The 27,594-nt window shown below is 41.9% G+C and overlaps 2 protein-coding genes and 1 long non-coding RNA gene across 5 annotated transcripts in view; 1 reads left to right on the forward strand and 2 right to left on the reverse strand.

Moving 5' to 3' along the window:
- Positions 1-25,892, forward strand: LOC118497802. The gene is made up of 3 exons (XR_004900327.1): positions 1-714; positions 4,262-4,263; positions 25,563-25,892. It is a non-coding gene; the product is annotated as an uncharacterized LOC118497802 (long non-coding RNA).
- The window catches only part of LOC114511072 (zinc finger protein 530-like), a 568,693-nt gene that overhangs the window by 240,742 nt on the left and 300,357 nt on the right, over positions 1-27,594 (reverse strand). The window lies entirely within an intron of this gene.
- LOC114510954 (zinc finger protein 660-like) lies at positions 4,076-19,833 on the reverse strand. The gene is made up of 3 exons (XM_036013428.1): positions 19,537-19,833; positions 17,026-17,152; positions 4,076-6,110 (listed from the first exon to the last, which is right to left on the reverse strand). The coding sequence occupies exons 1-3, from the start codon at positions 19,717-19,719 to the stop codon at positions 4,753-4,755; spliced, it is 1,668 nt and encodes a 555-aa protein (XP_035869321.1). The 5' UTR covers positions 19,720-19,833; the 3' UTR covers positions 4,076-4,752.

Consider the following 27,594-nt stretch of genomic DNA (forward strand, 5'->3'; position numbering starts at 1 on the left):
TCAAAATATGCCTTGTCACACATTCAACAAAGGAGAAAGGATCACAAAGTTTGCAGTCTGAAAGGGTGCCACATACCAAGTTAAGAGGGACATGAATGAGTACTCTCACTTAGGTGGTGGAAATTGGTACGCTTACATTTTTTAGGAAGATGAAACTGTTTCCAGTTGGTGGACACAATGTACTCACAGAAGACAACCTACCAGCAGAATCTAATGTGATTAGCATGGATGAACCTCTGTAAATTCAAAGATCTGCAGACCCTACCTGAGAGGGCCAAGCAGAGAGAGTGAATGTACACATCTGTGGAAAAAACAATTCCAGGGGCAATTTAGATTGAGAACCAAATGAAAATAAGAGAAACCATGAGTTTCTGAAGTTTGTTTAAAGACTGGGAGCAGGAAGAGAAATGGACTTTTCTGTTAATGAAGATGCTCTACCTGAAGCATCTTGTGTCAGAGCCACAGGACAATCAGTGATACATGGCCCTACGATACTATGATAAAGGCTTTGACTGCATCCCCAGAAAGAGCAACAAGCCCCTGTGGAGCTTCAAGAGCATCTGCCACATATTCACTACCACAGTTGACCTGTCATCTGAAACTTGTAATATCTAGAGCAATGTGTTGGCCACCAATACCATGTTGCGCACACTGATGAGCTGTGCCCACCCCCTGTATTTCCTGGACATGTCGGGTCCAAGCTCTTCTTTGACAGTGGCCACAATTTTGACTTTGACCTCCTGACAATGAGACTACCAAAGAGCCCCTTTGTAAGACTGAAACCTGGTCATGGAGTCAACCTACATGAATCACAGGTTCTCTCAGCAGTGCCTGAAGATGAAGAACCAACCCAAACCCATTTGTAGAGGATGACATGGGTAAGAAAGAAATAACCTCTGTTGAAAACTAGTCTTGTAGGTAGAAGCTTGGAAACACTCAGGCCCTGATTTTCCATTGTTGCACAGCCCATGGGGAAGTGTCCTTCAACATTAGCACCCTCAACAAAGTGACACTCCATGCACTGTGTGGCATAGACTGGACTCAGAAGCTGGACTGTCAGTCAGGGGCTGTCCTTGCCATAAAGTTGAAGAACAATAGCTACAAGCTGGCTCAATGGGGTTTCTGTGGTTTGCTGGCTGGATTTGAGTCAGTAGGCTTGTTTACATGTCCCAAAACCATGTGAATGACCCCTTGTATCATGTCATCCTGGGCACCCAGCAGTTCAAGTCCAATGAGTTTCCCAACCACATCAGCCTGAGCATTAGAGAACACCAGGCACATCTTTTTTTTTTTAATTTTAAGATTTTATTTATTTATTTTTTGAAAGTGGAGGAGGGAGAAAGAGGTAGAGAAACATCAATGTGTGGTTACCTCTCACATGGCCCCCACTGGGGACCTGGCCCACAACCCAGGCACATGCCCTGACTGGGAATCAAACAAGTGACCCTTTGGTTTGCAGCCCATGCTCAATCCACTGAGCTACACCAGCGAGGGCAACACCTGGCACATCTTGCGCTGCATGGACATCAACATGAATTAGAAGAGGGCAATTACCACATCCTCAATGACCCCAACAAGCAGGTCATAGTAACCAATAGCCTGCCTGATGGCTCCTTTTGCTTGAACAAGGACAAGGAGGAGAAAGTAAAAGAAACTTAAACCCAATGATGGCATGGAGTTTCGGGGTTTTTAAAAACTATTTTATATATTTGTTTGTAGAGAGAGGTTAAGGGAAGGAGAGGGAGAGAGAAACATCAATGTGTGGTTGCCTCTCATGAGCTCCTACTGAAGACCTGGCCCAGAGCCCAGGCATATGCCCTGATTGGGAATCAAACTGGCAACCCTTTGGTTCACAAGCTGGCACTCAATCCACTGAGCCACACCAGACAGGGTGGAGCTTGTTTTTAAATCCATGCAGCCTGGGACTCCCAGTCAAGATGGAGTTGTAAGTAGACACACTGTGCCTTCTCACACAACCATGAGAATCACAACTAACTTCAACACAAAAAATCACCCAGAACTGCAGGAAAATCAAACTGTGTATAAGTCAACAACCAAGTATCTGAAGAAGCCATATTCATCTACATGTGTAAGAGGGGAAAAGCTTGGGAGGAGAGGATGTGGTGTGGCATTGGAGATGCAGCACCAGGGTCAGAATGCGGTCTCACGTTCATGTGTGGTGGATAAAAATTGGGAAGGATACCTTGGGAACAAGTGATCCCAACACCAGGCCAGACAGTGCAGTCCAGGCTTCAGTGCCAGCAAAATAAAGCCTCATAATTTCTGGCTTAAAAAACCTTTGGGGGTTGGGGTGGTGGAAGAAACTGTCAGTTTCTCAGGGGAATTCATTTAAAGGGCCCAGCCCACAGACTTAGAACATACGCAAGCCCACCCACTCTGGGAACCACCACCAGGACACAACTAAAAGGATGCCAGTCACAGACAGGAAGTGGGTGAAATGACTGAAGACATAGCAAGTGCCAGACAAGCCTCCAGAAGCTAAGCAGCAGCATTGCGCCCTTCCCGACCCCTCCTCCACACACAGAGCCACCAAGTGAAGTGGGTTGCCCTACTCTGGCAAACACCTAAGGTTCTGTCCATACAACTTAACAGGTGTGCTAAGACAGGGCATCAAACCAGCTCTACCTAACACATAGCAACAAACTCAGGGAGGCTGCCAAATTGAGAAGACAGAGAAATATGGCCCAAATGAAAGAAGAGAACAAAACTACAGAGAAACAACTAAACAAAACAGAGACATCCTATGAGATGTAGTTCAAAACACTGGTGATCAGGATGCTCAGAGAACTCACTGAATATTGCAAAAACATAAAGGAAGAAATGAAGGCTACACTAAGTGAAATAAAAGAAAGTTGACAAGAAACCAACAGTGGAGGGAAGGAAGCTGGGATTCAAATAAACAATTTGGAAGACAATGAAGAAGAAAACATTCAACTAGAACAGAAATAATAAACAAGAATTAAAAAAAAAAAAGACAAGGAGTGTATAAGAATACTCTGGGACATCTCCAAACATGCCAACATCCGAATTATAGGGATTGCAGAAGGAGATGAGGAAGAGCAAGAATTACACACAAATGTTTGTCCCAGCTTTATTTTAAATAATCAAAAATTAGAAATAACCCAATGTCCATGAACAAATGAATAAACAAATGTCGATAAATTCAAAGACAAAAATATTGCAGAAAAAAAGATGAGCTACAAACATATCAAAATGAATCTTCAAGTATTTATGCAACATAAATTAAAACAAAAACTTTTATTCTCATCATATAAATTCCAGGGAATGCAAAGTTACCCATTAAAGGGAAAAGTAAAGCAATGGTCAATTAGAGAATTGTGAAGGGCAGGGAGAGTGGTTATAAAAGGACGTGAGGTAAATACACAGAAACAGATATGGTCAGCATTATAATTATGGTGAGGGTTTCAGCTTAATACATATGTAAAATTCCATCACATATTCTCAAATACACTATTTGCTAATTAAAACATTTCAAAAATGCTTCAATATAACAAAAATACTGCCTGTCCAATGTTCTGGATAATAGATTTGACAACTCTATATTCAATCCATGTTCTCATGCCCTCCAGGGTCACTCTTGCCTTAGTTATAGCAAATATGCCAATCAATGAATGACTTTCAACCAAATCAGCAGAAATGCTATGAGTCTCAAAAGCCACACCACTGGACAAGATACCACTTTTCTTCATCTTTAATTTTTCTGTCTAGACATCAGTGGTCTTCAGGTAAACATATTACAGGGTACATAACTCCACAAAACTGTTAATTTTCTTTTTTTTTCTTTTTTTTAAAATATATCTTATTGATTATGCTATTACAGTTGTCCCATTTTCCCCCTTCTCTCCCCTCCCCCCTGTAAAAACTGTTAATTTTCAATGACAGTGACTTGGACTAGAAATGACAAACATGCTTGGAGATCCTCAGATTTGTGTACACACCGACTCTGCAGTCTTTTTCACAGAAATATTTCTGGACAGGTCTAGAAGCAGCACATTGAGTATAGCTGGCTGCAGTCTTCCCAAATCTTTTTTACGCAGGTGATTCTGTAATAATCATGGTTTACCCTAACTCCTTCAGTCATACAACTCAGAGACTATCACTTAACTTATGTAATTATAGATGTTATAACAAATGGACCTTTGAAAAACTCTTGAAAGTGATTCCCTTCAAAATTATTGGCATACCCCATGAACAAGGGAAAAATTCATGCTGCTGTCAGAAGTACTTGAGGTTGTCCTGACCACTGTGGCTCAGTTGGGAATCATCCTGCAAAGAAAAGGTCGGTGGTTTGATGGTAAGTCACGACACTTGCCCAGTGCCCAGGTTTTTGGTTCATTCCCTCATTGGGGCATATAGGAGAGGCAAGCAATTGATGATTTGGTCTCACATCATTTTGTCTCTGTCCTTTTCATTTTCTCTAAAAGAATAAACATACTCATAGGTGAACAATTTGTTTTTAAAAGTTCTTTGTCTGGTATAAACTATCTGATGACAACAAAGGTCAGAGATTCTGATAAAAGATTTCCCACATTCACTAAACTAATATGACCTTTCTCCTCTGGGAGCTTTCTGAGAATAGTGAACATTACTGCTGATGAAAAAAGATTTCCTATATTCAGTGCACTTTTAATGCCTTTCTTTAGTGCAAAACCTCTGATGGTAACAGAGGCCATGGCTAGTGGTATAAGGTGTTCTACTTTAACTGCACTCCTAAGGCCTTTTTCCATTGTGAACTCTCTGATGACAACGGAACGGATATTTCCTATTAAAAGATTTCCCACATTCACTACACTTATAAGGCCTTTCTCCAGTGTGAACCCTCTGATGATAAAGAAGGCTAGAGCTCCAAATAAATGATTTTCCACATTCATTGCACTTATAACGCTTTTCTTCAGTGTGAACTCTCTGATGATACAGGAGGGCAGAATTTACAGTGAAAGATTTCCCACATTCACTGCACTGATAAGGCTTTTCTCCAGTGTGAAGTTTCTGATGACAACGAACGTGCCATTTACTCTTAAAACACTTCCCACATTCATTGCACTCATAAGGCCTTTCTTCCGTGTGAGTATACTGATGACAAAGAAAGTGCCATTTCCTCTTAAAAGATTTTCCACATTCACTGCACTCATAAGGCCTTTCTCCAGTGTGAAGTCTTTGATGACGATGAAGGCCAGACATTCTGGTAAAATATTTCCCACATTCAGTGCACTGATATGGCTTTTCTCCAGTGTGAATCCTTTGGTGTTGAATGAGGCTTCCCCATTGGCTAAATGATTTCCCACATTTGTCACACCCATAAGGCTTTTCTCCAGTATGGACTCTCTGGTGTATAATGAGGCTTGAACTTTGTTTAAAACATTTTCCACACTCACCACACCTATAAGGCCTTTCTCCTGAGTGAACTAAGCTTTTTCCACATTCACTGCACTTATATGGCTTTTCTCCTGTGTGAACTTTCTGTTGATAATGACGCCCAGAGATTTCTAGAGAACATTTTTCACATTCACGGCACACAAAACACTGTCTTCCAGTTTTGACAGCTTGATTTGGATCAAGTGTACGTTTGCAGCCAATGGCTTTCTTACATTCCTTGCCTGTGTGATGTTTTCTCCTGTGAAAACCCTCCTCAGATGCTGCCATTTCTTTTGGCTTGTCCCTGGGGTAAGTAGCCTGTTGTTGGACATGTCCTGATCTGGTAAAAACATTCTGCCCAACCTCCCCACAAGTAAAAAGCTTTTGGGACACATTAAAATTGCTGCCCTTCACAAGGGAGGCTCTGTCCCCACCTCGTATGGATGGCTTTTCTCTTATATACTGCTCCTGGTGATGCTTTGCTCTGAAATAAAATCGTTTTTTACAGGCTCCACATCTCAACAGTTTTTGGCTGTCTTGCATTCCCTGCTGGTCAACCAAGAGGAAAATATCTCTCAAGACCAGCCCACAGCTCTCACAGGGATGGCTCTTCTGGGAAGGCAAAGCTATCTTGAGATTCTTTTCCTGTGATGCTTGTGTAGAAAGGTTCTGTTCAGTGGGTGCCTCCACATCCTCTGCTCCACAGCAGCAACCTGACAAAAAGAAAATACTTTTGAAATGTATGCTAACCATATCCTGAAGGAATATTATAGTCACAAATGTTCATCTGTCACAGCTAGGCATGATCCTATGGAATGATTTTCAAGACAATGAGTTACACTGAGGAAAGGGTTGTTATATATTGGCTGGCCCCAAAGGTCAATAAATGGTCGAGAGCTCACCAAAAAAGATACAAGCATAGAATGTGAAACAAAGACAGGAGTACAGGAGGTAGAGCCTACTAGTTTTTCCTTAACCGGGAAAATAGGACCTTTCCTTCTGGTGATGACAGGCTGTGTAGAAGAATTTGAATGTGCGTGAACCCATAAAAACCAATCACAGCCCTGGCTAGTCTAGCAAAGTTGGTTTGCTGTCATCATGCACAGCAAAATGTTGCCAGTTCCATTCCTGCTCAGATAGATGTTTGGGTTGCAGATGCAGCCCCAAGTTGAGACACATCAAAAAGTCAACCAACTGATGTTGCTACCACACATTAATGTTTCTCTCTCCTTCCTCCTTTCTCTAAGAATAAACACATAAAATCATTAGAATTTCTCTTCAAAACAAAAATCAATTTCACCAGAGCATATGATATTCAAGGACAATATTAGAATATGTAAGTGCTGACCTGACTGGTGTGGGTGAGTGGTTTGGGTGTTGTTCTCCCTCCCACCCCCTCTCTCTAAAAATCAATTTGAAAATCTTTAAACAAAATAAAGTTGAAAAAAAAAAAAAAGATCTGGTACATATACACAACGGAACTACCCAGCCATAAAAATTTTATCCCTTATGACAGCATGGATGGACCTGAAGAACATTGTATTAAGTGAAATAAGCTACTCAAAGACAAATATCATATGATTTCACTCATGTGGATTCTAAGGAACAAAGTGAACTAACAAGCAAAATAGAGACAGACTTATAAATAGAGAGTAGGGTGACATTTCTGGGGGCGGGGAAATTGAGCAAAAAGGAAAAAGGACTCATGGAAACAGACAATAGTGTGGTGACAGCAGGGGGAGGAAATGGGGAGTATAAGGGGGATAAATGGTAATGAAAAAATACAATAAAAAATATATATAGTAAAATCTTCCAAAGGGAGGGGGTGGGGAAACAGAATACCCCAAGTCCTTGCTGAGGTGGCCACTTGGCTGGAGCATAAACAAAAAGGCTGCAGGTTGGTCTCCATCCCCAGTTGGGGTACGTGCAGAAGCCAAATGATTAACTGATTGTTGTTTCTTTATCGCATCTCTCTCTATCTCAAAAAAATAAACATATCCTCAGGTTAGAAATTAAAAAATGATAAAAATGAATATGTGCACATTATGAAGCTCTACATGCATGGATCAAGGATGGAGAGCAGTGAGGAGAGAAATGGTTGAGGTGAAGGGCTTAAATTTATGTATTCATTCATTCATTTATTTATTTATTTATAGAGAGGGGAAGGGTGGGAGAAGAGAGAAAAAGATCAGTGTGTGGTTGCCTCTTGCACTCCCCCTACCAGGGACCTGGCCTGTAACCCAGTCATGTGCCCTAGACTGGGAATTGAACCTGTAACCCTTTTGTTTGCAGGCTAGTACTCAATCCACTGAGCCACACCAGCCAGGGTGAAGGGTTTAGAAAAATGGAAATTATCACAGGCTGGGAATACTAGGAGAAATGATAACTGTCAAAACACACAGTAGTTGGAAAATTATCAACAATATGCAAGGGCAAGTAGATTAAGGTATAAGAAAGCAATGGTAAAAAACTCTGTTAAATAAATGAGTTTCTAGTTATGACCTTAACAAATCCCTGGCATCAAACCCTCACCAACTGCCATTCACTAAGGCATAAACCCTTTCTGAGCCCACCCAAATGGATGAAGTCATGCCCCTCCTATGATGCACAAATGACTCTTCCCCTTAACTGTCAGTGGAGCCATGCCATGGCATTCGGATAAAAAAAATCCTAAAAAAGAAACTGAAGAGATAAATGATAAAACTATGATGAAACAAGAGAGCACAAAACCAACTCTAGCAAAAAGATCTCTATAAGTGACATCAGCAAAATAGCAGAATAGGAGATGTGAGAAAAAATGTGAGAGAAAGAGAATAAATTAGAAAGTTGATATTTTAAATAATAATCTGAAGACTGACTTCCCAAATCTGAAAGACATGGAAATAATCAAGTTTGCAGTTTCTCACAGGTAACTGTACAGGTTGATGGGAGTAGGACTTCACCAAGACACATTATAATAAAATTGTCAAAAATGCAAAGCAAAGAAATTTTGAAAGCACAGAGACTAGAAACACTTCTCACAGAAAAAACACACCCATATTGTATGGGTCAAGTTCTGTGAAAAAACCTTAAAGGCTAGAAGAAAATGAAGTGATATATTGAAAACACTAAAAGATAAAAATGTGCAAATTGACAGTATTTATCCAGAAAACCTGTTCTTCAGAAATAAGAAAGACATTCCCAGGCAAGCAAAGCTGAGAAAGTTCATTGTCACTCACCATGACTCAGTAGAAATCTCAAAGGAGAAACTTCTGGACAAGAAGGCTGCGTAAGCCAACATGGATTGCCACTTCACACAACCACATCAAAATTACAACTAAAAGATACAACAACCATCACTCAGAATGGTCAGAAATTGAGTTGAAAGGAAGTCTGACAACTACAGAATTAAAGAAACCTCATCCATCCAGACTTGTAAGAGAGGTACAGACAGAGAATGGGCTGGTCCCACACCCACATGTGATGGATAAAATTCAGGAGGGATATCTCAGGATCAAGGAGTCCCAGCCCCACACCAGGATCCCAGCCCAGAGTTCCAGTGCCAGGAAGATAAGTCCCCACAAACTGTAAAATCCAGTGGGGATTGAGACAATGGAGAAAATGCTGGGCCCCCAAGCAGGTCCTCTTAAAGAACCTACACACAGACCCACCTACTGAGCCTCAGTCCCTCTGAGCTCCAGCACTACCGTAGCAGCTTAAAAGGCACCAATGGTATATTGGGAGAAACTGAAGTGTCTGACATTAAGGTGAGCAGATGTCACTGTCCCTTTGCTAAACCTTCCTGCCACAGAGCCAGCAAGCTTGTGCCATATCTAAGACTCCATCAACCTGGCTAACACTGCTTAACCTGACTTGGAGATCCCCAGAGACTCTGGCCCGTCCAACTTATGGGCTCACCCAAGCAACTTTACCATATGAATGACTCATCTTGGCACATGCTTCACAACTTCCTAAATCCTCTCAAACAAGCAACAGCTGGCCTCAGTGAGTCCCAGGTCTGGAAATAGCACCAGCCAGCCTAGATTCACCTGGGAATCTCCAAGCCCAGAACAGGTAGCAGCCATCTCATATTGCTTTAGAGCTGAGGCAGTGTGACCTTGAGCAAAAAACAGATGGGGGCTGAGCTTGTCCTGCATCACCTGGGAAATGGCAGGGACAAAGCACCCACTGGACAGCTTCAGGCCATGTCAGAGCACCACCACCCTCCCCTGCACAGCTGATTTTTCACATAGTATGGACGCTGGTGGTCAGTGGTCACAGACAATCCTTGCAGCTGGCTGGCCTGGGTAAATGCCTCCCACTGATCTGCTAACAACAACCAAGGCTCAACTACAAAAGGAAGGTATACTCAGCCCACACAGAGTGTGCACCTTGAGTATCCAGCTTGGGTGATAGGGGAGGCTGGGCCACTGGATCCTACAGGATGCCTCCTACATTAGACCATACTACCAAGACACAGACACATACTACCAAGACACATGGAGGCTGGAAAAACAAGGAGACAAAGAAACATGGCCCTAATTTCAGGGATGTCCAAACAGTGGCCCGTGGGCTGCATGTTGCCCAACATGAAATCTCTGTCATATCTCTGAACTTTTTTTTTGCTCATCAGTTTTCATTAGTGTTTGTATTTAATGTGTGGCCCAAGACAATTATTCTTCATCCAGTGTAGCCCAGAGGCGCCAAAAGGTTGGGCACCCTTGGGTTCTAAATGAAAACAAAAACAAAAACAAAAACAAAGAAACAGATCAAGAAAAAAGAACTAAATGAAATGAAGATAAGTAATCTATGAGATGCAGAGTTCAAAACACTGGTTATAATGATGCTCAAGGAACTTAGTGAGGATCTCAACAGCATAAAAAAGATCCAGTGATTAACAAAAGATACATTAATTAAATTAAAGAACAATTTACAGGGAAACAATAATAGAAAGGATGAAACCCAGAATCAAATCAATAATATGGAACACAAGGCAGCCAAAACAACCAATCAGAGTAAAAGAAGAAAAAAGAATCCAAGAAAGAAAAGAAGACAGTATAAGCAGCCACTGGCACAACTTCAAGAGGTCCAACATTCTCATCATAGGGGTCCCTGAAAGAGAAGAGAAAGAGCAAGAAATTGGAAATCTATTTGAAAAAATAATGAATGAAAACTCCCCAAATTTGGTGAAGAAATAGATATGCAAGTCTAGGATGCAAAGACAGTCCCAAACAAGATGGATATAAAGAGGCCTACTCCAAGACACAGCATAATGAAAATGCCAAAGGTTAAAGATAAAGAAAGAATCTTAAAAGCACCAAGAGAAATGCAGTTAGTTACCTACAGGGGAGTTCCCATAAGACCACCAGCTGACTTCTCAAAAGAAACTTTGTTGGCTAGAAGGGACTGGCAAGACACATTCAAAGTCATGAAAACCTGGGAACTACAGCCAAGATCCCTCTACCCAGCGAAGATATCAAAGGGCAGATAAAGAGCTTCTCAGACAAGAAAAAAACTAAAGGGGTTCATCATCACCAAACCATTATTATATGAAATGTTAAAGGGACTTATTTAAGAAAAAGAAGATCAAAGCTATGAACAATAAAATGGCAAAAATACTTATCCATCAAAAGTTGAATCTAGCCCTGGTTGGCGTAGCTCAGTGGATTGAGCGCAGGCTGCGAACCAAAGCATGGCAGGTTCGATTCCCAGTCAGGGCACATGCCTGGGTTGCAGGCCACAGCCCCCAGCAACTGCACATTGATGTTTCTCTCTCTCTCTCTCTTTCTCCCTCCCTTCCCTCTCTAAAAATAAATAAATAAAATCCTTAAAAAAAAAGTTGAATCTAAAAAACTAAGCAAACAAAAAGACTAGAGACAGAATTATCAATACAAAGAACTTTTTGATGGTTGTCAGAAGGCGGGGGGGGGGGGTGAGGGGAGCACAATGGGTAAAGAGGTGAGGGAATTAAAAAGTACAAATAGGTAGTTACAGAATAGCCATGGGGATGTAAAGTACAGTATAGGAAATGAAATAGCTAAAGAACTTATATGCATGACCCATGCACATGAACAATGGTTGGGGAATTGCCTGAGGGAGTGTCGGGTGCTGGGTAGAGGGGTGAAAAAAAGGAAAAACTGGGACAACTGTAATAGGGTAATCAATAAAACGTAATAAAAAAAAACCCTCATAAATTCCAAAGGAAGTTTTTCATGTTGAAATGAAAGAATACTTAACAGAAACATGAATACATAAAAAAGTGTAACTAAATCTGAGAGTGGAATTCGCAATATAGCAAGACTGCATTGGTACAATGTACATTACTTAAAACTATTACAAACATTAAAACTTAAAAGGAGTAAAAACACCAAAGCTAACATTGTGTACCTTAACAGATATACAATATAAAAGATGTGAATTGTGACATTAAAAACATATAAAGGAGTGGTGTGGTGAAGAGTCAAAGGGTAGAATTTTTGTATGCTATTGAAACTGCCATCAAGAGAAAATAAACTGTTCAGTGTCGCCCTGGCTGGCATAGCTCAGTGGATTGAGCATGGGCTGTGAACCAAAGCATCACAGGTTCGATTCCCACTCAGGGCACATGCCTGGGTTGCAGGCCACGGCCCCCAGCAACTGCACATTGATGTTTCTCTCTCTCTCTTTCTCCCTCCCTTCCTTCTCTAAAAATAAATAAATAAATAAATAAATAATTATAAAAAACAAACAAACAAAAAAACCTATTGAGTGTCTTAGTTGTTTTATCTAAGCCTCTCAGAAACCACAAGCAAATGCCTATGTAATAGATACACAAAAAAGAAAGGAGTTTAAGCACAACACCATAAAAAATGATGAAATCACAAAGGAAGACAGACAAAAAGATAAAGAAACTACAAAAGTACTGGAAACCACTAAAAAAATGGCTAATAGGTTCTTCAACAAACTCTCCAATCAAAAGACATAGAGTGGGGGGGACGGGGGGGAAGCCCTGGCTGATGTAGCTCAGTGGATTGAGCACGGACTGTGTACCAAAGGGTCGCTGGTTCGATTCCCGGTCAGGGCACATGCCTAGGTTGCAGGCCAGGTCCCCAGTGTGGGCCATGTGAGTTGCAACCACACATTGATGTTTCTATCCCTCTCTTTCTCCCTCCCTTCCCCTCTCTCTAAAAATAAATAAAGAATCTTAAAAAAAAAAAGACATAGAGTGGTTGAAGGGATAAAAAAAAAAGAAAAGAAAACACAATATATGCTTCCTAAACCTTTATGGACACAGCCTGAAAGAAAAACAAGGCAAACATATTTATTGGAAATAAAACCAAAAGAGGACAGAAGTAGCTAAAATTTTCTCAGACAAAATAGACAACCTCATACACTGACACAAAAGAGAAAGGTCATCACAGAATGGTAAGTGGTCAATTCATCAAGAGGACAATTTGCCCTGGCTGGTGTGGCTCAGTGGACTGAGCACCCACCTGCAAACCAAAGGGTTGCCAGTTGGATTCCCAATCAGGGCACATGCCTGGGATCCAAGCCAGGTCCCTAGTAGGGAGCGTGTGATAGGCAACCACCTATTAATGTTTCTCTTCTTCTCTTTCTCCCTCTTTCCACTTCTCTCTAAAAATAAATGAATGAAATCTTTAAAAAACTGAGGACAAAATTTTAAGTATTAAGCATCCAACAACATACATTAAGATTATTAAGGAAATAAGCCCTGGCTGGCGTAGCTCAGTGGATTGAGCACGGGCTGGGAACCAAAGTGTCCCAGGTTCGATTCCCAGCCAGGGTACATTCCTGGGTTGCAGGCCATAACCCCCAGCAACTGCACATTGATGTTTCACTCTCTCTCTCTCTCTCTCTCTCTCTCTCTATCTCCCTCCCTTCACTCCATAAAAATAAATAAATAAAATCTTAAAAAAAAAAAAAAAAAAAAAAGATTATTAAGGAAATAGCCCTGGCTGGTATGCCTCAATGGATTGAATGCTGGCCTGTGAAGCAAGGGGTGTGTGGTTGATTTCCAGTCAGGGCACATGTGTCTGTTGCAGGCCATATCCCCAGTAGGGGGCGCATGAGAGGCAACCATACATTGATATTTCTCTTCATCTCTTTCTGCCTCCCTTCCTCTCTAAAGATAAATAAATAGAATCTTTAAAAAAAAATTAAGGAAATAATATCAGAACTGAAGGTGAAAATAGAAACCCAGTATTAGTCCAATATTATTAGGGAAATTTAATGCCCCCGTTCAACAATACCTGGATCATCCCATCTGAAAGCATTAAGGAATCACTGAAGTTTGACTATACTTTACAATATAATAAATATTTACAGAACATTTCATCCAAATACAACAGAGGATGTAGTCTAGTCAAGGGCACAAGAAACAATATCTATGTAGGTCATATGTTAGGTCAAGAAATGTTTTGAACTTTCAGTAGAAATTACATCAAGTATCTTATCTGGTTGCAATGGTATAAAACTAGAAATCAATTTTAATGTTAAGAAAGATGGAGTATTGCCCTGGCTGGTGTAGCTCAGTGGATTGAGTGTGGGCTGCGAACCAAAGAGTCACCGGTTTGACTCCCAGTCAGGGCACATGCCTGGGTTGCGGGCCCAGTAGGGGGCCACGTGAAAGGCAACCACACATTGATGTTTTTGTCTCTCTTGCTCCCTCCCTTCCCCTCTGTCTAAAAATAAATAAATATTTTTAAAAAAGAAAGATGGAGTATTCACAATTATAATGAAATTAATCACAACACTCCTGAAGAAAGAGCAGGTCAAAGAAAAAAATGAGGTAACTCAAAAAACATCTAGGGACAAAAGGAAGAAAAAACACAACATACCAAAGCTTATGTATGTGGAGCAGAAAATACAATTCTAACACCAAACTTTGTAGCGATCAATCCCACCTTGAGATAAAAGATCTCCAATAAACCACCTAAACTTGCACCTCAGGAACTTAGAAAAACAAGAAGAAACTAAACTCAAAGTTAGCAAAGAAAATAAAGAGCTCTTTTTTGAGACAGTACACCTGACACTAAGAACCACAAAGCAACATTAAGAGATATTTCCTGATGACATGACCCAACATACAGAAAATTATCAACATTTTATTACAAACTTCTGAAATTAATAAATTCAATAAAGATACAGGATACAGAATGAACATCAGTTTGGTATTTATGCACTAACAATAAACTCTTTAAATGGGTTATTAAGAAAGTAAAGAAATTTACAACAGCATTAAAACCAAGAAAGGATACAGGAATCAATTCAAACGTTCAGGTGAAAGGTCTGTACACTGAATACTACTAGACATTGATCAAAGACGTGGAAGAAAACACAAATGAAAAGAAATCTTGTGTTCTTGGGTTTTAAGATTTAATACTGTTAAAATGTTATACTCCCCAAAGCAATCTACAGATTAAATGCAATTTTGATCATAATTCCAATGGTATTTTAAACAAAATCTTTAAAGAAGGAATCCTGAAATAGAGGAAACCTCAAAAGACCTTGAATAGCAAAAGCAATCTAGAGCAATAACAACAGATCTAGAGGCATCGCACTTCCTGACTTCAAGGTATTACAAAGCCCAAGCCAAACAGTGTGTTGTTATTGTCATAAACACAGACCAACAGGTCAGGAATAGAGAACGCAAAAATAAACCCAGGCACAAATTTCCATTAAAGTTTGACAAAAACGGAAAGACACATGTGACAAAAAGATAGTTTCTTCAATGAATGATGCCAGGGTAACTGGACACTCACATGTAAAACAGCAAAACTGGACGCCACTGATAAAAATTAGTTCCTAAGCCCTGGCTGGCATAGCTCAGTGGATTGAGCGCAGGCTGGGAACCAAAGTGTCCCAGGTTCAATTCCCAGCCAGGGTACATGCCTGGGTTGCAGGCCATGACCCCCAGCAACCGCACATTGATGTTTCTCTCTCTCTCTATCTCCCCCCTTCCCTCTCTAAAAATAATAAAATCTTAAAAAAAAAATTAGTTCCCAAATGATTAAAAAATTAGTGTCAGTCCCAAAACTCGAAAATTCCTTCAAGACACCCTTGGCTAGTCTGCCTTGGGGACTGACTGAGTGCTCTTCTGTGAACAAAAAGGTTGCTGGTTAGATTCCTGGTCAGGGCACATGCCTGGGTTGCAGGCCGAGTCCCCCAAGTAGGGCACATGGAAGGCAACCAAACATTATTTTTCTCTCCCTCTCCTCCCTTCCCCTCTAAAAGTAAAAAATCAAAATCTTAAAAAAGAACACACACACACACACACACACACACACACAAACTCCTTCAAGACAACCTAGAAAAAAAGCTTTGGAGATTTGTATTGGCAATAATTTACTGGATATGACATTAACCTCCAGGCAAAAATACACAATCTGAACTACAAAACTACAACAAACTAATAACCTTCTGCACAGCACAACAGCAATTAACAAAATGAAAAGCACATTTACAGGATGGGAAAAAATACTTGGAACCCATGTAAAGGTATTTCCTGGAAATATTACAAGCTGTACCCTGACTGGTGTGGCTCAGTGAATTGAGTGCCAGCCTGTGAATCAAGGGGTTGCCAGTTGGATTCCCAGTCTGGGGCGCATGCCTGGGTTGTGGACCAGGTCCCCAGTATGGGGCACACAAGTGGCAACCACATATTGGTATTTCCTTCTCTCCTCTCTCCATTCCTTTCTCTAAAAATAAATAAATAAAATCTTTATAAAAAAGAAGGAAATATTATCAATTCAGTTCAAATCACCATAATAAAATGAATACTGTAATACAGAAAAAAAGTTACACAGATTTTTTGATTTCTCAGTGAATAAAATTGCTATGTTTACATTACACTGCTATCTATTAATGCAATAGCTTTGTATAAAGAATACTACATAACTTAATTAAAATATTTTAATGCTGAAAATTGGTAACCAGCATCTCAGCTTATTAAAATGGCAGATTTTCTGACAAATATTTAACTTGTAAAAAACTCAATATCTGTGAAGTATAATAAAGCAAAGTAGAAGAAAACATGTTCCTGAATCACATAAGAAGTTAATTTATAAAATATACAAAGTTAGCCTATCCTGGCCTAGTAGCTCAGTTGCTTAGAGTGATGTTGATTCCCCAAGGCTGAGGGTTCATTCCCTGGTCAAACACATACAAGAATCAATCAGTAGATACAATCAGTAGAGGGTTCTTTCTGTACAGCAGGTATTGGGGCTGCAGGGAGAGTAAGTGGAATAACAATCAATGTTTTCCTCTCTGTCTCTGCAAAAATCAGTGAATAAAAATGAAAAGAAAAAGACTAATCATTAGCCCAAAAATATGGTTAAAAGCAAGGCTAATGGTGTAAACATTTTCCAAAAAATATGTAAAATTGATGAACAAAAATATAAAAAATGCTTTTCCTCACTCATGAAGGTGGAATCCATTAGGCTTCTGACAACACTACTCACCTCAAATTCTTCCCTATGAGTGTTTTGTACAGCAGGTATTGGGGCTGCAGGAAGAGTAGGGGGCAATACAAGCAAACCAGCAAGCAATGCTGACAGTCTACACGTGAGGACAGAGCCCACCCTAGGGAAGAGAGGGCAAGGGGAAATGCAAGCCCTAGTCAAGGTCACCAGAAGAGGTTGAGGGTCTTACCCAGCGAGGATATAAGAGCAAAGTTCTCCAGCATCACATCGAGGTACAGGCGTCTCTGAGTCTCATCAAGGAGGCGCCATTCTGTCCTGGAGAAATACACGGTGACATCCTCCAAGGTCACCCTATCCTGTCAAAATTAATACAAATGAATTTGGAACAGACTTTCTTCTGGACCCTGCAATCCCACCCTTCCCCCTGCCCAAACCGCTCCAGAGGCCCCAGTTCAGAGAAGATACCAGTCCATGGCCCCAGTGCTGACTTCTGCCTCTCTGTCTCACTAACCACTCTTACCACCCTCAGCAAAGCAGCAGGGATGGGATGTACCACAGATAAATAGGATCAAAGCTCAGGGCCCCTTCCATCCTGCCAAGCAATTTGTCTGAGTTTCCCACATCATGCCTCCAAGACATAAGCAAACATGGGCTTATACTTCACCCTTAAATCCCCACAGCAGGTACTCAGGACCATGAGCTCACACTTCCTTCAGCTGTGCACAACACTGTGTGATCCCTGCCTCTTTCACATCCAGGTTCACTCCCTTAGCTCTGCCACCTCCTGCTCCACACCACAGGCATCTCTCAGAAATCACCCATGAACTTAGCATATGGCTTCCAGAGAGTCTCAGATATTCATAACGATCTAGTACAATTGAGACAGGTCAGAAAGAAGTTTGGGAATCCCTGCCTGGTATTGCTCAGTGGATTGAGCACCCCTGTGCAAACCCAAAGGGTTGCGGCTTCAATTCCCAGTCTAGGGCACATGCCTGGGTTGCAGGCCAGGTCCCCAGTAGCGGGGGCGCCTAAGAGGCAACCACACATTGATTTTTCTCTCCCTTTCCTTCTCCTTCCCTTTCCCTCTTGTTGGGAGCAGACCAACAGCCGACCATTGACACAGTCGGGACCGATGAGCTGCATAGTAGAGGCAACTGTGGCCAGATCTCCTGTCTATCTCTTCCTGTATGCCTGTCCCTGGTAGCAATAGGTGGTGGGATTTTTAGATACCTGTGCGTTAAATAAAAAATCTGCAGGATGCCTCTGATTCTGTGCAAAATGACTTGCTGACCACAGAACAAAAATCCCTAAAAACCCTCATGCTGCCTACTTTCCCCACCTAGGAAGTTAAGGACAAAATTAAACTATGGGCAGACCAGCTGCCAGAATGCTGGAGGAAGCTGTTGCTAGGAATGGTCCTTAAGGAGTCACCACTTAAAAGCTCAAGATTTATTAGAGCCACTACCCCTCCCATACCCTGGACAGGAACGTTTATTAATGGGACCAGGTGGGTAAAGCAAGGAGTTCTAGTTGAATACAATAATCTCAATACATGGAAACAAATACAAAACATGGCCCCAGCCCAAGATGTATAAATCAAAAGACCTAGGCAGGAAACCAGTTACCTAACCTAGACAAATCTAACCTCAATGGACAATAGCTAGTTTCTATATAACCTATAATTCACCCCTTGCACCCTTTTAACTTAGACCAATCCCCAGAATCTTAATAGACACCTAGTTCCTAATTCGCACTTGAAAGTTTGTGCCCATATAGCTTCGTTGGCTATCTGATTGATAACCCTCTTGGTCAAAATAACCTTTGTTTAACATGGTTGATCTGTGGGACCTCCTGTACTTTTCGATTATTTCTTTAACATGATTGATCTGTAAAACCTTCTGTACTTTTCGAAGTTATTTCTATGGTAACCGTTTCTGCTTTAATAATTACACTATGCACTTGCTCCATAGAATATTGTATAACCTCCGCTATAAAAATAAAGATTAATTCTTCTCGGTGAGTCAGTCGGGCCCCAAAAGCCTGACTGTCCTCCGGCACCCCACCTGGTGTCTCGCTCCATTTTCTTCGCCTGAGCCATTCCTCCTTCGCCTGAGCCGTTCCTCCTTCGGGGACCCTGAGACCCGCCGAGGCGGGACCCCGGCACCCTCTCTCTAAAAGCAAAACAGTGAAAGGCAGGAAGCTCCTGTGGCAATCACGGAAATGGAAATTACAAGGACACCTCCCACCCAGAAGACCCCCTCAGATTTTGCCACCACAAAGCTTGGAGACAAAGCCCCTGCCCTGGGAAATGCATAAAATCCCAAGAGCTAACTGAGCACTCGCTCCTCTCTCTCCAGTTGGCCGGAGTCCACTCGGAGGCACACGTTTTGCTTCCTTCAGTGGCGCCCACACTGGCCTCTTCCCTTTTTTCCTGAGTAAAACTTGCTTTAGTCTCACACTGATTTGTTTATTCAAATTGACCCTGGGCCAGTCAAGGACAAGAAGGCTGTCTGACAAACCCAAGTTTTAGGAACATGCCAGGACAGGCGCAGCCCCCGGTGTGTCGGAAGTTCAGTAACCAAAACCACTGTCGGCCCCTCAGCCCGCCCCCCAACTCCCTGCTCCAGTCACACCCTGGGTCACCCACGAGCGTCTCCTGATCCACTGCACCCGGGACCCGGGCTGGAAGCCTCGGTGGGGTGAGGGGGTGAGGGGGATGCGCCCGGGTGCGCGCACTCACCTGGGCCCGGCGCCTCAGCGAGACCGCCGCCATCGGAGTCCGGGTGCGGAGCGGAGAGTTGAGAAGGCTGGCCTTGGTGTCGGCGTTCCTGTCCCGGCCCTGGCACCGCTCACCAGAGCCGCGTCGCTGGGCCTCACGCCTGCTGCGGCCACCACCACTCTCGCGCCTTCTTCTCCTTTTCATGTCGGGACCGCAGGATCCTGACCGCGTAAGAATGAAATGAGAGAAGAGGAAATGCCCGCCACTGGAAGGTACGGAAGTCCTGCCCTGCGGTACTGCCCAAACGGAAATGCGTCTGCTGAGGCTTTTTTGGTCAGAATTGCAATGTTCTACGCCTGCCTTCTGGGTTGTGTAGTTCTTCCACTCCAAGGCAGGCATCCTCAGTTTCCTCAGCGGACTCTGGCAGGACAGACAGCCCAACAAGCATGCCTGAGTACTAGGGGCGCTCTGTGCAGCTTTTGCCTATCTTTCTTCAGCACCTGCCATTTCTGACCTCCAGGCATCCTGTCTCTTCTTGATTCACGCCATCTGACATATGCCTTCTTCATGTAGAACGTGGTTGGGGGAGGTTGCTCCAGACCATAACACTATCTGTTCTGCCCTAGTTGTACCCACTTGGCAAAGTCAATGTAATAAAACATACACTAAGCCCTGGCTCGTGTGGCTCAGTGGATTCATTACCGGCCTGTGAACCAAAGAGTTTCTATTTCGATTCCCAGTCAGGGCACATGCCTAGGTTGCAGGCCCTGTCACCAGGTGGTGGCGTGAGAGGCAACCACACATTGATGTTTCCCTCTTTCTCCCTCCCTTCCCCTCTAAAAATAAAATGAAATCTTTTTTAAAAAATACACTAATACTTAAGGGCATCTGATCCTGATGCAATCACTAATCTCAGCTCTTTTGGTGAGCAGAGTGACTACCATCGAGACAAATTTTATCTTTTGCCTCTTGCTTAAATTATACATTTTTGAAAAAAAAAATAAATGAAGTATATATTGAAGACCTCAAAGACATGCAATTACAGGAATTCAGTCCAGAAATTACATGTAGAGTTCCAGATGAACCAAGGTAGTAACACTAATTTGTTGATGCATATTGTAATCTATTAAATATGCAATAGCACTATGTCAGAAATAACAAATGCCCTAGCTGGTGTGGCTCAGTGGATTGAGTGCTGACCTGCAAACTAAAGGGTCACCCATTTGATTACCACTTAGGGCACATGCCTGGACTGTGGGCCAGTTCTGCAGTAGGCGGGGTGTGAGAGACAACTGCACATTGATGTTTCTCCCCTCTCTTTCTCCCTCTGTTCCCCTCTCTAAAAATAAGTAAGGAAAGTCTTTTAAAAAAAGAAATAATTCACCCTGGCTGGCGTAGCTCAGTGGATTGAGCGCAGGCTGGGAACCAAAGTGTCCCAGGTTCGATTCCCAGTCAGGGTACATTCCTAGGTTGCAGGCCATAACCCCCAGCAACCACACATTGATGTTTCTCTCTCTCTCCCCCTCCCTCCCTTCCCTCTCTAAAAAATAAATCAATAAAATATTAAAAAAAAGAAATAATTCTATATACCATAATTTAAAAATATTTCATTAAAAATGCAAAAAATCATCTAATCCTTCAATCAGTTGCATGCACTCTTTTTGCCTTTCTTGTTAATGAAAATGCATTGTCTCTGAACCTCAATAAAGCACATCACAATAAAAAAGGGTATGCCCATGAGGATGGAAATTACAGTATAGAAAATGGCGACTTCCGGCAAGATGGAGGAATAGGTGGACGCACCGTACCTCCTCGTACAACTAAGATTAGAAAACCAATAATTTACAACAATAATTTACTATCAGAATAACACCCAGATCCGGCAGAGGATTTATCTGAATGGAAGTCAGGCAGCCAAGAAGTTGAAGTAGACGCGTTCATCTGGACTGGTAGGAGAAGACGAGCCGGCGGGCGCGGGGCTGGCTCGGGTCGGCAGCGTGCGGAGGTCGGGGGAAGGTTTGGCGCAAAATCAGCGCAAAAGCCATCGGGCGTGTAAGAAGGCAGCGGTGATCCCTGAGTACACAAGCTGCGGCTGGCAGACCCAGAGGGGCAGCAATTGTGGACCAGGGCAGAACTCGCAGCCCGGAAGCCCAGACAAAGGTCTGAGTCCAGGGGAATGGAACTACCGCCATTGTTTTCTCCTGCCCCGCTCCCGCTCCCGCCCCGCCCCCACATATAACGTCACAATCTAGCGACCGGGGTGCCCAGCCCCGGTGAGCACCTAAGGCTCCGCTCCCCACCGTAACCAGAGCAACCAGACCGAAGAGGGGGAAAAAAAAAAAGGAGAGACAGGGGGAAAAAAAAAATATGTTTTCAACAGTGCAGATCAGTCCCCCAGGACTCATCCTTTTGAGCGACCAAGAATTAGCCAATCTATCAGATGCACAGTTCAAAACACTGGTGATCAGAAAGCTCACGGAACTGGTGGATTTTGGATGAAATTTAGATGAAAGAATGCAGATTACCATAAAACAGATGCAGGAAGACACGCGGAGGAGAGCCAATAGTGAAAGGAAGGAATATGAGTCTCAAAACAATACAGTGGACCAGAAGAAAGATAGAATCAACCAAGCAGGAAAGCATGATGAAAGAAGAATTCAAAAAATTGAGGAAAAGATTAAGAGCATCCAAGACACCTTTAAACGTTCCAATATCTGAATTATAGGGGTACCAGAATCGGAAGGGGAAAAGCAACAGATTGAGCACGTATTTGAACAAATAATAAAGGAGAACTTCCCCAATCTGGCAAAGGGAACAGTCTTCCAAGAAATCCAAGAAGCTCAGAGAGCCCCAAAGAAGTTGGACCCAAGAAGAAACACACCAAGGCACATCATAATCACATTAGCCAAGGTAAAAACAAAGGAGAGAATCCTAGAAGCAGCAAGAGGTAAGGGGGCAGTCACCTACAAAGGAGTTCCCATCAGACTGTCAGCTGATTTCTCCAAAGAGACCTTACAGGCAAGAAGGGGCTGGAAAGAAATATTCCAAGTCATGAAAGACAAGGACCTACATCCCAGATTGCTCTATCCAGCAAAGCTCTCATTTAGAATGGAAGGGCAGATAAAGTGCTTCTCAGATAAGGTCAAGTTAAAGGAGTTCATTGTCACCAAGCCCTTATTTTATGAAATGCTAAAGGGACTTATCTAAGAAAAGAAGATAAAGAAAAGACATGTATAGTAAAAGGACAGCAAACTCACAAATATCAACAACCACACCTAAAGCAAAACCAAAAGAAACGAAGTAAACAATTAGAACAGGAACAGAACCACAGAAATGGAGGGCACATGGAGGGTTAGCAGCAGGGGGGTGGGAGGAGGAGAGAGAGGGAAAAGGTATAGAGAATAAGTAGCATAGAATGTAGGTTGAAAATAGATAGGGGGAGGGGAAGAATAGTACGGGAAATGTAGAAACTAAAGAACTCATAAGTATGACACATGGACATGTACTAAAGGGGGAAATGTGGGTGGGAGGGGGGTACAGGGTGGAGGGGAGAGAGGGGGGAAATGGGACAACTGTAATAGCATAATCAATAAAATATATTAAAAAAAAAGAAATTACAGTATAGAAAATGGAGCAGCCAAAGAATTTAAACACATGACTCATGGAAATGAACAATGGAGTGGGGATTGCCTGATGGAGTGGGGGGTGCTGGGTGGAGGGAGGCAAAGGGAGACAGTTAAAACAACTGTAATAGCATAATAAGTAAAATATAACTAAAAAAAGAAAAAATTGACTAATGAATGCCTAAAAAGTGGAACAATAAATTGATGTTTCTCTTTCACTCTCTCCTTTCTTCATTTCTCTCTTCAAAATCAATAAATTTATAAAATAAAAATTTTTTAAAGTAAAATTATAAATCATGGCTAGTGTAGCTCAGTAGATTAAGCGCCCGAAACAATGGGTCATTGGTTTGATTCCCAGTCAGGGCACATGCCTGGGTTGCAGGCCAGATCCTCAGTAGGGCGTGTGGAATAGGCAACCACACACTGATGTTTCTCTCCCTCTCTTTCTTCTTCCCTTCCCCTCTCTCCAAAAGTAAATAAATAAAATCTTTAAAAAAATAAAATTATAAGAAAGGTATGCCCAGATTGAAACCTCTGGGAAATTTTACCAGAGAAATAACCTAGCTACCCCATCATACACATGACAAATATATGACAAAAAGTGGGACAAACCTTTGAAAATAAAAAAGATGCATAATATAAATATAAATGAAAGCCTATTTATTTGCAATTTAAATATTAATTAGGAAAAGTTAATTGATGATAAACTTGGAGAATTGAATTTTGACAAAGTTATTGGTATTTTTGTTAGTGTGAAAATGGGATTGTAATTGTCATAATGAAATAGAACTGGTGAGTTACAGACATAGTAAAAAATTTATAGCTGAGGTAATGATGAGTATGATATTCTCAATGCAATAACATTAGAAACACATTCAGGAATTATATTTAAGTAAATGAAGAAGTACATGTGTATAATAAAAGTTTACCTATGTTCAGCTCAGAATTCTTTTACATCATGACATGAAATATAATAAATAAGAAATTATAAGCTGCCATGGGCAGGTAGCTCAGTTGGTCAAATCATCAACACGACACACCAAGATTGTGGGTTTGATGCCTGGTCAGGGCACATGTAAGAATCAATCAGCCCTGGCTGGTGTGGCTCAGTGGGTTGAGCACCAGCCTGCAAATCAAAGGGTCATCGCTTTGAATCCCACTCAGGGCAAATGCCTGGGTTGCAGGCCAAGTCAGTTCCCCAGTGGGGGAGGTACATGAGAGGCAAGCATGCATTAATATTTCTCTTCCTCTCTTTCTCCCTCCCTTCCCCTCCGCTAAAATAAATAAATAAAAATCTCAAAAAAAAAATCAATCAATGAATGCATAAGTAGAACAACAAACCAATGTTTCTCTCCCTCTCTCTTACTTCCTCTCTCTATATAAAATCAATACATAAATTTAAAGCAATATTATAAGTAGGCATGCGTGAAATGAAAATTAAAAATCAATAGTAATTTTAAAGAAATTTTGTCCTGTTTAAAACTTTAAAGGACTTTTTCCTGTCTCTCAGATTGCAGTAGGTGTTGAGGTCTCTCTCTCAACTCACCTTTCACCATCTGGACCAGCTGAGGAGTTTGCAGGTTATAGAGACTGCAAAGTTTGTGACACCCTTGATCTAAGACCACCCTTCAGGCTGCATGGGCTCCCTATGGGATTCCTGAGCACTTTTGGGATATGCTCTACCAGGCATTCAGCAAAAGAGATCCCAGCCGACAAAGTCTGCAGACTGAACATGTGCCACATACCAAAATACAAGGGACACACATTACTACACATCTCAGTTTAGTGGTAGAGAGAAGTATGCTTGCGTCTACAAGGAGAATGAAACTTTCCAGCTGGTGGACACGGCATGCATACAGGAGACCACCTACCAGCAAACCAGATGACATTTTCACAGCAGGATCTCACCTGGGACAAATACCCAAGGAAGGACACAGTTGAACCTGCAGATGCTCCCTCAGAGCACCGAGCAGAGAGAGAGAGTGAATCCACATGCCTGTGGAATAAATTCCAGAATCAACTTGGAGTAAGACTCATATGGACCTGAATTTAAGAAAATCCACAAGACTCTCAAGATTGTGGGAATTCAGAGCACACATGGAAATGGATGTTCCTCAGTTAATGAAGATGCTCTACTTGTAAGTGTAACAGCCACAGGACACTCGGTGATGTGTGGCCTTAGAATACTATGATAAAGTGTTTGACAGCATCCCCACACACAAAAAGATGACAAGCCCCTGTGGAACACCAAGAGCATCTTCCAAACACTCACAACCACAGACGACCCTGTCATGGGAAAGCTGGAAAATACCTTGGGAAATACGTTGCCCACCAATGCCAGTATGGCCCCACTAATGAGCTGTGTCCACTCTCTTAATTCCTGGGACACTGTCATCCAGAGAGTCTGGTTCAAACTCTGACAAGAGGCACAACTCTGACATTGACCTCCTGACAGTGAGTGAGACGGCCAATGAGCATGTCAGGGTGAAGGTAATTTCTTCAATTTGCCCTAAAACCTGGCCATCTGTGCCATTAAGGAGCATGTATGAGATCATGGCCACTTAATTTGAAGGTTCAGATTCACAGATAATAAAGATCCCCAATTCAAAGGTGAATAGTTAAGCACTTTATTAAGCAAGACCAAAAAGAAAAGCAAGAATCAGGAGCATCCATCACCAGACAGGAAATCACCTACACCCAAACACAGACACTGGGGAATCCCAAGAGGCAGCAGTGGTCTGGGTTCGTCTGGGAACAGTTCTGAGCAAAGCGTCCTTCCCTTGGGTGGCATTCCAAAGTCGCACTTTGGGGCTTTCATTAAATATGTTTTAGATAAACATGGCTATGTGCCAAGGGCCTTGTGTGATTTTGACTAACTAACCATTCCATCTGGGAGAAGGGCCAATTCTCCCAAGGGAACAGCTAAAGATCAAAAGGTACTAATCTCCCAGGGAGAAGGGTCAGTTCTCCCTGGGAGACAGCACTATATTTTGCTTTTCCAATGAAGGTCACAACTCAGGCATAAACAGGGAGAATTTTTAGAGCCCCTTTAACCCTTCATCATGGAGACAAATTATGTTGACCACACCTTCCCTTAGACCTAAGTATCCTCTGAAGCTGATGGATAATTAGTAAATGATTGTTGAAGAAATGAAACATGATATCATGGCTTTCTTTCAACACTTCTAAATTTATCAGCTCACAAATTATTATATTTTTCTCAGCTCACTAATTTTCCTCAAGTTCTTAGGAATAAAAAGGACCCACATGACTTTGTAGAAAGCACAATTTCATGATAGCCAAGTTTCCTGCAGAGCCATAGTTCAAGTTCATTCTCTCATATCTTAGAACTCAGTGTTCTTTATTTACAACCCTTTGAAACTTACATGTTCTCAGGCTTCATAGAGCATTTTCTCTTCTGGCTATTTAAATAATGCTCATTGTATAATGCCATAGAAAATCACTAAATGATTGCCTCTCACATGCACCTTGACCAGAAATGGAATCTGAAACTTCAGTAAGTACCCTGAGAATCTAACTTACAACCTTTCGCTTTGTAGGAAAATAGCAGCCCACCCCACTGAACACAGGAGGCATAGCTAAGTGTGTAAGTGTGTGTGTTTAAATATTTTATTTATTAATTTTGCAAGAGGGGAAGGGAGAGAGAAAGAGATGGAGAGAAACATCAACGTGTAAAAGATATATTGATCAATTGCCTCTCACATGCTCCTAACCATGGACCTGGCCTTAGACTTAAGCATTTGCCCTGAACAGGAATGGAACCAGTGACCTATTGGTTCACTGACCAGTGCTCAATCCAGTGAGCCACACCATCCAGGGTGTGTGTGTGTGTGTGTGTTTTAAATGTTCTGTATAAAGGTAGTTTACTCTGATGCCACCTTGGTAACACCAACAGTGTGAAGTTATATAGAATTCCTTCAGGGTGATGCTAGGTTCAATCTGAAATACATTTAAAATCTGCATGGGAGCCCTGGCTGGCGTAGCTCAGTGGATTGAGTGCGGGCTGTGAACCAAAGCATCGCAGGTTCAATTACCAGCCAGGGCAAATGCCTGGGTTGCAGGCCATGGCCCCCAGCAACCACACATTGATGTTTCTCTCTCTCTCTCTTTCTCCCTCCCTCCCCTCTCTAAAAATAAATAAATAAATCTTTTTAAAAAATCTGCATGGGCACATAAACCATTATCTTCAAAGAACTTGGTGTATTTGAACTGATAGTTACTGTATTGTGACCTTGAGTTCACTATTAAAAGGTTCACCCAAGAGGAGTCATGGAGTTAATTTGGGTATTATTGATAGTTTATATATCTTATACAATATGTCTAAATTCAGTTATAGTACCAGACAAAATTATTGATGGGAATGAAGTTTGTGTAGCACCCATTATCATGTGTAATCATTAAATGATTTAATATTCCCTTGGAAAAAAAAAAGAAA

The sequence above is a fragment of the Phyllostomus discolor genome, chromosome 12 (genome assembly GCF_004126475.2).
Source record: "Phyllostomus discolor isolate MPI-MPIP mPhyDis1 chromosome 12, mPhyDis1.pri.v3, whole genome shotgun sequence".
Taxonomy (NCBI): Eukaryota; Metazoa; Chordata; class Mammalia; order Chiroptera; family Phyllostomidae; genus Phyllostomus; species Phyllostomus discolor.